The sequence below is a fragment of the Tinamus guttatus genome, unplaced genomic scaffold (genome assembly GCF_059628265.1).
Source record: "Tinamus guttatus ecotype Peru unplaced genomic scaffold, ASM5962826v1 Tinamus_guttatus_pri_ptg000254l, whole genome shotgun sequence".
In the NCBI taxonomy this organism is placed as follows: domain Eukaryota; kingdom Metazoa; phylum Chordata; class Aves; order Tinamiformes; family Tinamidae; genus Tinamus; species Tinamus guttatus.
In genome coordinates this window covers 653,374-663,147 of record NW_028288788.1, presented here as the reverse complement: position 1 = coordinate 663,147, position 9,774 = coordinate 653,374, and the positions used below count along the sequence as shown (strand labels likewise).

Below are 9,774 nucleotides of genomic sequence, written 5' to 3'. Positions count from 1 at the left end.
ACAGAACTAGAGGTAATGGCCACAAACCGAAACACCTGAAGTTCCACAGGAATTTAAGGAAAAAAATCTTATCAGTGAGGTTGACAGAGCACTGGAACAGGCTGCCCAGAGAGGTTGTGGAGTCTCCCTCTCCGAAGATCTTCAAACCCACTTGGAGACGGTCCTGTGCCACGTGCTCTAGGTGACCCTGCGTGTGCAGGTGGTTGGACTGGACGATCTCTAGAGGTCCCTTCCAACCTTAACGATTCTGTGATTCTGTGAAGCCCAAGAGCTGTCACAATCACCAAGAGCAGCCATGCACCCAGGGGTGCCCTATCGGCCTCTGAAGCCTGGATGGCCTCGCAGCCGCCAACACCATGACCTGTCCGGCAGGGCTCTAATGCTGCCTCCATGCGCACTGGGCCGGGGGGACCCTGCAGGATTCCATGTGGCCTCCCGGCGCCTCCATGCGCACGGGCTCAGGGGGCACTGACGGCTTTTGTGCGGCCTCCTGGGGCGTCTGTGCACACAGGGCCGGGGGGACCCTGCGGGTTTTCGTGCGGCCTCCCAGGGCCTCTGTGCGCACTGGGCTGGGGGGGCCCTACGGGCTTTCGTGTCGCCTCCTGGGGCCTCGGCGCGCACTGGACCGGGGGTCCCTACGGACTTCCATGTCTCCTCCTATGCCCACTGCACACGCAGACCCGTGGAGGCCGCTCGCCAGCCCGCGCAGCCCCGCGCGCGCCGAGGCCCCCGCGCGCGGGGCCGCCATAGGCCTCTCCCGCCGTCCATCAGCCCCGCGGGCCGGGCCCTGGCTCTGCGCGCTCGTCGTGGGCGCGGCCGGCGCTGGCCCCGCCTCTCCGCGCCGCCGCCCCGCGGCCGGGCCTGGCACCGGCACCGGCACCGGCTCCGGCAGCGGCACCGCCCCGCGGCGCCGCGAGCGCCCCGGCAGCCCCCCCGGCCCCGCGCGACATGGGGCAGCCGTGGGGCGCGCGTCACGGCAGCGGCCCCTCGGCGCCATGACCGGCGAGAAGAAGAAGAAGAAGCGGCTCAACCGCAGCGTCCTGCTGGCCAAGAAGATCGTCATCCGCGACGGGGCCAGTGTGAGCGCGCGGGGGGCCGGGGACGCGCGGGGGGCCGGGGACGCGCGGGGGGCCGGGGGCGCGCGGCGGGACGCGGAGCTCCCGGGCCCGCCGGGGCTCCCCGCTGGGGGCTCCCGTTGCGGAGCGCCCCGCGCGGGGCCGGTGCTGTCGGGCGGAGCGGCCCGGGCCCCTCCAAACGCGGGCGATGCGTTTGCCCCGTTGGGGCAGGGGTTTGGTGCGGGAGAGGCCGGCGCCGCCGCTCCGGGAGCGCGGTGCCCATCGCGGCCTGTGCCCCGGGAGGCAGCCCCGGAACCCGCGTGGGAGGCGAGAGGGGCAGGAGATCCTGCCCGCTCTCCTGGAGGGAGCAGCCTCCCGGGCACGGAGCAGCCTCCCGGGCACGGAGCGGCTCCCTGGGTACGGAGCAATTCCCAGGACACGGAGCGGCCCCCCGGGACACGGAGCGGCTCCCTGGGTACGGAGCACCTGTCCCATCTGTTTGGCTCGAGGCAGCTCCGCTTCCTCCGGCAGAGCGGCCGGGAGCGCTGGGCAGGACAGAAACTGCCCCGAACTGTTTAGTAGCACAACCAGACGACAAGCAGGGTGGCAGGTGGGACGTCAAGCTGTGAACAGGTCAGGCCTGGACTTCTGCACCTCCTCCAGAAAGAGCCCGGTTGCTCTAAGGCAGTTTAACTTAGCCTGAGTGGTTTGGAACTCAAAGGGTTGCAAAATAACGGCAGTTGTTACATTTTTACCACCTGTAAATGCCCAGGGCGCCAAACAGGGGATTCGCACGGGGGTCTTCAGGTGAACTACAGCCGGAACCGGGTGTTCCTGTAAACAATAGGTAGATGGAGGGGGCTGCCGTGCAAGGAAGCAGCAGCAGCAGCCAAGGGGCTGTTACCTCTCAGGCTCTTTCCATGTCTGACTGTTAACAGTCCACGCAGGTGGTCGAAACAAGATAATCTGCATCGGTGTCAGTTCTCTAAGTGAATTTATTTTGTACTTTTTTTTTTTTTCCTGTGTGACGTGACTGTTGGTATTTCAACCTGTGGTGTCAGAGAAGCTGCTTAGTGTAAAACTGGTCATGACGGAGAAGGCAGCACCAGAAGGTGAAAAATGGAATACATAACAAAACAGTGCCTTGTTTCGTTAAACAAGGCCTTAAATCCAACTCCAGCTATTTCCCCCTGCCTTGGTAGCTGTACGAGTCAGCCTGGACTGTGGATAGGCCCTAATGCAACATCTGATTAGCAGTTGTGTTACCGCTACTTAAATAACCGTGCAACGAGCCTTGCACGTTGTCGGGCTTGTCCCTTTGCTAGGGCATTTGATCAGGGTATATAACCCGAGCCACAAAAAGATTTTGTTGTGGTCGAGTGTTAGAAACGTTGATCTGTTGAGAGGCTTTAGGAAGGGATGAGGAAAGCACGGCAAGAGGACTGCTCTTTTCTGCCAGTGTGTAAGGTGGGTAATGATGTTTGTTCTTAATTACTGGCTTCATGCCACCCTGGGCCTTCTTCTGCTACAGAACATTATTTTGTTTGCATGCAATAAAACTGACTTCAACTAATGGCCATATTTCCCCCGGGTTGATGCCTCCTGTGTGGATGCCGTTGTTTTGTTTTGTTTTGTTTTCAGCAGGCTTGCAGCAAGTCTGTGGGAGACAATTTTATTATAATTCTGAGTGTAAACAAGGTTTCAGCTGTGTAACTTTTCTCATTGCATCTTTTCCCATTTCTGCTAGATCTATAGCTGTATCAGGTTCTCAAATGCAATTTTACTGTCTTAAAACCTGGGAGGCTGTGGCTGGCCAAATTCCTTGAGTCCCTAAGTATCTGTTAATAGCAAAGAATGACAGGGGAATACTCGTTTGGATTTGAGGACTGTGCAGCTAACAGCTGTTTAAGTTTTGGTACTCTTCAAGTCATTGGGAGCTCTCTAAATTGCTGAGTTCACAGGTATCTCAAGTGGTTTGGCTAATAATGTTAGGGTTTTTCTACACTTTTTTTGTATGTTTTTTGTATATTCAGATCATATGGTTTGCCAACGCTAAGAAATCAGCTTTTGTGGAAAAGCACATTGTGCACATTTGGTCTGTGCAGTTCTGAGGTGGCCCGGTTGAAACTAGACTATTTTTTTCAGTGCCTTTTGATGTCTTTTCCTTGTGAACTTGCGAATTTGCAGGTATGCTCTGCCTGGCAAGAGGAAACCTTATGGCCAGCGGCTGAGATTGGCACCAAGAAAAGTGACAGAGCAAATGTGACCCTGGAAGTGCCTTGAGAAGTCTCTAATGAGAGAGAGAGATAAACGAGGCCTTGAGGGGGGTTATTTTTTTAGCTGTTCTAACAACTGTGCCTTTCCCACCATGCTGGATGTATGGAGTCAGCACGGAGGAGTAAAACTGCCTTCCCAGATACCCAGATTTTTTTTTTTTTTAGGGGGGGAATCAGGGGTGACAGAATATTGCACACACCGCTATCAAAATACACAAACTGGTTCTTTCCTCTCGAATTCACGCGTTGTTGTTGCTTACGGACCTGTGTTTTACAGCGACAGGGGATTGGGGAACCCAGCGTGTACCATGCGGTGGTGGTGATTTTCCTGGAGTTTTTTGCCTGGGGGTTGCTGACCACTCCTATGCTAACGGTGAGTAGTTCTCCTGAGAACCTCAGGAAGATTTCTCCTGTCTTTTTCATTTTCTGGTACACCAGCTCACATTAAAGACTAAAGGGTCATGCATGTTTTTGATTTGATATCTAGGTAACGACACAAAAGGAGACTTTGTTATTATACAAAGGCCTTTAGAAATATGCTTACTGGTGTAAAATGCAAATCGAGTGTAGAGAGGGTACAAAAGTGAGAGCGAAGAACAGAAAAGAACAAGGGAAAAACAGACGGGACAGGGTTGGAGAGAGGCACGTATCACATTATCTCAGCCTTATGAAAATATGTCTGTGAGCTCAGCCTGACCCAAGCACGGTGGAATAATTTATAGACCTGACATGTATTAGAGAAAGTGGCTGCTCACGGTGGGGAGATGAAGCCAGTTCCTTATGCGAGTGTAGCAGTGGGATTGGCTGTAGCCTACTTGGATTTTCCCTGTGTGTTGCCCTTACAGGCATTTAGCTGTCAGGTGCTTGTAGAACTTAATGGGGATTTGGTAAAAGTTGCTGGTTCTGTTTTTCAGGTGTTACACCAGACTTTTCCTCAGCATACGTTCTTGATGAATGGCCTGATTCATGGAGTCAAGGTAAGGAATATCTCTTTTGCTTTTACATGCCATAGGTAAGTCTAGTGATGTGTGGGCTTCCCTGTGAACCTGAAATAACTGCAAGAAGTGACAAACTTATAATCCATGTCATTTGCTGAATGTAAAATAGTATCTGACACATAAAGGGAAATAGCTGGAGTGTTTAGCAGTGTTGAGCTGATCGAGTTTTTCTCAGTAAAAGGATATCAGCAGTTTAATGAACTGTAATTTCCTACTTGTAGCAAATAGGAAGGGATTGCCTCCCCACACTTTGTCTTTCCACAATATTGCCAAAAGCTCTTGCTGTTGAGTCTGAATTTGCCTGAGCAATTTCTCTCTGATCTTGTCTGTCTCGTCTTAGGGCCTGCTTTCCTTTCTAAGTGCCCCCCTGATTGGTGCTCTCTCTGATGTTTGGGGCAGGAAATCCTTCCTCCTCCTCACTGTGTTCTTCACGTGTGCGCCAATTCCCCTCATGAAGATCAGTCCGTGGTGAGTTTACTTGTGTCATAGCCGAGGGTTTCCAAGGAGGGGATTCAGCCCAAACTGAATGATGGACAACTTGCTGGGGGTGCCTTTGGGGATGAGATGGAAGTGTATTGTCCAGTGGAAAAGGAGCCTGAGGATGTACCCTTTCATCAGCCTAGAAATGAATTTCCCTACTCTGTTCTAGCAGATAGTTTAGTTTCGGGAAGAAGAAAAAATTTCATACTTCTAGTGCCTGTTTTTCCCCAATATGTACATTAGCATTATTAAGGCAGGTTAACATTTCCTTGCTGGGGAAAAGATGGGAAGGATGGAAGTAAAACTTATGAGGCCCAAGACTGAAATTCAGTGTTTTTGAGCAATTTATGATGCAATTGAAGAGTACAGACTGAAGGGAGAATGTGGGAAAAGTTCTAATTTGGCAGCTGCAGCCTGTGCCACGTGCTTGGTCTCTAACTGTACCTTTGGCAACTCCTGTTCCAGGTGGTATTTTGCTGTCATTTCCATGTCTGGAGTCTTTGCTGTTACCTTTTCTGTGATTTTTGCCTATGTTGCTGATATCACACAGGAGCATGAACGCAGCACAGCGTATGGCTTGGTAAGGAGCTAAATAACTGTCTTGACTCTTGAAGGAAATATCTGGGGCTGCACAGTTATAAAATTAGGGGGTAGATGTAGGACAGTATGAGGCTCTAGCAAGAGGCCCTGTTAATTTTTTGTGCTTCCAGGTATCAGCCACGTTTGCTGCTAGTCTGGTCACAAGTCCAGCAATCGGTGCGTACCTTTCCCAAGCCTACGGTGATACCCTGGTGGTTGTGCTCGCTTCAGGTGTTGCTTTACTGGATATTGGTTTCATCTTGCTGGCTGTGCCAGAATCTCTGCCAGAAGAGATGCGCCCAGTCTCCTGGGGAGCTCCCATCTCTTGGGAGCAAGCAGACCCTTTTGCTGTAAGTAACTTTGCTGCTGTTTATTTTCTGCATGCCGATAATGCTTATGTTTGCTTTGGTTTTGCTCTCTTCTCTTAAAAGAAAGATGCATTCTGCTTAATCCTGCCACACGTGCAGTGTCCATTTGATAACAAGCTGTGCTTATAAAAAAGAACAAAAGCTGTGTAGCAGCTTCTGATCTTTAATTTAGCTGTGTAATTCTAAAAGCAGCTTCAGATATGCCTGAAACAAGTTTGTCAGAAATGTACCAATTGCTTGAATGTAAGTTTCATTACCTAAAAATACTGTGTCAAGAGCAGTCTTGTGTGCAGTGCCAACACAACAGCGTCAACAGGTATGACGGCTGTTCAAAGTAGAAGTGTTTGGTGTTGCTGTCGCAGACTTCTCTTGCTTCCTGCAGCAAATACTTCATTTGTTTTTGTCTATACCTGGAAAATATTTAAGGATATTATCTTCTATTTCTCTTTCCTCTTCTACAGTCCCTGCGGAAGGTGGGTCAGGACTCTACAGTGCTGCTCATCTGTATCACCGTCTTTCTCTCCTACCTTCCCGAAGCCGGCCAGTATTCCAGCTTCTTCCTCTACCTGCGACAGGTCAGCCTCAAGCAGTAGGGAAGGGCTCTGAATACAAAACCCCAGTCAAAAAATATTATCTTAGTTCCATATGCTGGAAAACCTGATCTCAGCCAATAACTTCAGTAAAGTTGAAGCTAGAAGAACTAGTGACATATTTCAATTTTTGTAAAAAGTACAGGAGCTTAGTGACCACTTTCTGGTATTTCACAGGTCATCGGCTTTTCCTCAGAGACGGTAGCGGCCTTTATTGGTGTAGTTGGAATTCTCTCTATCCTGGCCCAGGTGAGAAGGATTTTCTGTTTATAATGTAGCAGTTTCATTATAAGAATGTTCTAAATATTTGATAATCAGGGCTAGGATGGTGGCCTCAACAATATGATTTCCATGCACAGGTGTCTAAGGTCTCTGTACTCTTACCTGTGACTCTAACTCTTTCTTGAATAACAAACTGGTAAACTTCTGCGTGTTGGGTATCCCTCTGTAAAACTCCACACACTGGGCTCTGAACCTGCTAGAAAGGGAAAGGCCAGTTTCTAACCAGCTTATTTACATGATCTTATCTTTCCTGCCCTTGATTAGAACCAGGGTTACCACTGCAGGTCTTTTATGTGTTTCTACATAGGCCCAGTCTAACTCTTATGACTAGACAGAGGAGTTTGCAGCATTTATGTGCAAAAATGGTTCTGCACTTCAGTGAGCAAAGACACAGAGGGAGATGGTATAAAAGAGTTAAAGATCAGCAAAATAAGCTTTTTATGCAGGGTACCACTGGAATTAAATTCTCAGAGGACAGTTTGAATGAGAATGGGTGGAGTTCTGGTTTGGTGAGCCATAACTGACCAGAAATGGATCAAAGCCTTTATCCCTAGCCACTCTTTGGCCCTTGTGAAGCCTTGTTAAAATGCTTTGTTGCAAAATGTTATGGAGGAAAGCACGTTCCTGATGGAACAGTTTCACAGCGGCAAGGATTCGCTCTAATTGCTGTCATCTTCTCTGTGACGTTGTCAACTTTCTCTGCACTTCTTTGAAAGCACACATTTTTCTTTTATTTCCAGACAATAGTGTTGGGAATTCTCATGCGTTCAATAGGAAACAAAAACACCATCTTACTGGGATTAGGCTTCCAGATCCTGCAGCTTGCCTGGTATGGCTTCGGATCCCAGCCATGGTAAGAGGTCGCCAACATGAGTTCAATGGGAGCTGGCAGGTCTCCTGCTCCTTGCCACCTCTGTGGCTCCGTGAATGTCACTGTCCCCCACCAGAGGGAGATGCTTGTCTGCTCTTGCTGTCGCTGCTGCCTTCTAATTTCTGCCTCTCTCCCTACCAAGGATGATGTGGGCAGCAGGAGCTGTGGCTGCTATGTCCAGTATCACGTTTCCGGCCATTAGTGCCATGGTGTCTAGAAACGCCGACCCTGACCAACAGGGTAAGTCAGAATTACTGATTTGTCTCATGGGTTAGTTCATCTAAGCAGGAATTTAGGCCGAGAAATGTTTTAACTGTTAGTATTGCTAAGGAAGAGTTGTAAAAACATCTGTGTCAACTGTAAAATATTCTTAGTGATAAAGACATTGTCTTGCCTTTGACCGTACCTGATTCTTAAATTATGCACACACACAAGTGTTCAGTGTTTCTTTCTCAAAGCAGAGGGGCTGCTGTATAATTATTTGTCTGATTCACGATCTAACAGATCGTGCTTGGGTTTGACTGCCTTAAATTTCAGCTCAGTTGGAAACTGTTGCACTTTGTGCCCATGCTCAGTTTATCTAGAAAGCAGCAAGCCAGCCCAGCAATACTGAGTTTATGAAACCTGTTATTAAGCTAAGAAAATCACCAGCAAGCACCTCATCTGTAGAGTGCATGTCAATGCAGACAGGTTTGATCCTGTTTTCAAACATAAGCATGTCTGAATAAAATGAGGGTTTCCAGCAAGCCTAAAGGCTTTGCTTTCTTTCCTTGCTCTGTCCCCAGGTGTCGTTCAGGGGATGATCACTGGAATTCGGGGTCTGTGTAATGGACTGGGACCAGCTCTCTACGGCTTCGTCTTCTATCTCTTTCATGTTGAGCTGAATGAAATGGCCGAGGTGGAGACTTTAGGTAAAGCCCCCAAGCCAAACATGGCCAACCCTACGGATGAGGTAACGTAGTCAGCTTTATCATTCAGCTCGTCGGTCGTTTCTGCCGCTGCACTTGCAGCGTTGACCATTGCTGTGTTTTTGCCCTACAGAGCAGCATTATCCCGGGGCCTCCTTTCCTGTTTGGGGCGTGCTCCGTCCTGCTGTCGCTCCTGGTGGCCTTGTTCATCCCAGAACACAACCTCGTGCTGAGATCAGGCAGCCACAAGAAACACAGCAACGGAGCCCAGAGCCACAGCCCGCAGGCCGGAGGATCGGACGGGAAGGAGCCCCTGCTCGAGGACAGCAGCGTATGAGGTTGGGAGAGAAGAGCCTGGCTTGGGTCTCAGCTCGAGATCGAGGATGGACTTGGCCAGCTGGAGCCTGGGGAGAGAGCGGGTGGGGGGAGAAGACAGGAGCTAAAGGACTGTCCCATCAACAGCTAACGAGAAGGGAAAAGGTTTCCCTTCAAGCCAAATATATCCAGCTGGTGCAAAAATGGAATTATATCACCTGGTGCTGATGGAAAGGGGAGAGGCTGAACTGCACTACGTGGAGGAATAGTTCTTTAAAGCAAACCTGCTCTCGTATGTGAATACTGAACTCCATGGTGTGACCTGCCAAATACTCAACTTGCCAGTGAAAAAAATAAGGAACCAGTTTTGTCTTTGTTTTAATGTGAGCTAACTGATCTGCCAGCAAGAATAAAACAAGGCATCTGTTACCTGCCTCCATCCCCTTAAGTAACTGGTACTTGCTGCTCATCCCATCCCAGCGCAGTTGGTAAACACCAGCCCTGGGGGTGGAAGCTGCAAGTGCAACTTGCACCGCGATAACGCAGTGAGAAGAAGAGCAGTTTATGGAGAAGAGCTAGCAGAGTCAGCAACGTCAGGTAGATCCCCACTGCTTGAGGATCTTATGGATTTGTCCATTCCAGTCTGAGCAAAACTTGCACAGAAAACAAAAAGACTTTATCGTTGGGAGGTAACAAAATTAAGAAGTCAAGTTGCAACCGAGACTGCCCTTATTCACAAGGGAAAATGGGCAAATGATGGAGAAGCGATTATCCGAATTACAAATGTTTAGATGGCTGCAACATTTGTATTTCTGGTTGGGCTTGTTTTTGTTTTTCATTGAACACCAAGCTAACTTCTGTCTGCAGTTACCTCCAGAGGGGAATTCAAAAGTGTGCGGGTTTTGTTTTGTTGGCATTTTTATTATTATATTTTTTTCATCTCTTTCTGGAACTGGAAAGAGTATTTAGAAAATGTAGTTTCTTGAGAGGTTGGAGAAACAACTAAACTCTATTAAGCACTTTGATAAAGCATAGTTTCCTGAGAATGGTCA

At 49.3% G+C, this 9,774-nt stretch overlaps 1 protein-coding gene across 2 annotated transcripts; it reads left to right on the top strand.

Moving 5' to 3' along the window:
• Positions 1–948: 948 nt before the first annotated feature.
• Positions 949–9,170, top strand: LOC104576449 (solute carrier family 71 member 1). 2 transcript variants are annotated; one of them, XM_088526750.1, is made up of 12 exons: positions 949–1,079; positions 3,609–3,704; positions 4,246–4,308; positions 4,670–4,797; positions 5,275–5,389; positions 5,520–5,738; positions 6,218–6,331; positions 6,524–6,595; positions 7,369–7,481; positions 7,642–7,739; positions 8,285–8,410; positions 8,541–9,170. In XM_088526750.1, exons 1-12 carry the CDS (start codon positions 996–998, stop codon positions 8,948–8,950), a joined length of 1,638 nt encoding a protein of 545 aa, XP_088382876.1. In that variant the 5' UTR covers positions 949–995; the 3' UTR covers positions 8,951–9,170. The 2 variants fall into 2 exon arrangements, with proteins under 2 accessions (XP_088382876.1, XP_088382877.1); XM_088526751.1 differs by having other exon boundaries at positions 8,285–8,451; positions 8,541–8,886.
• Positions 9,171–9,774: the final 604 nt, after the last annotated feature.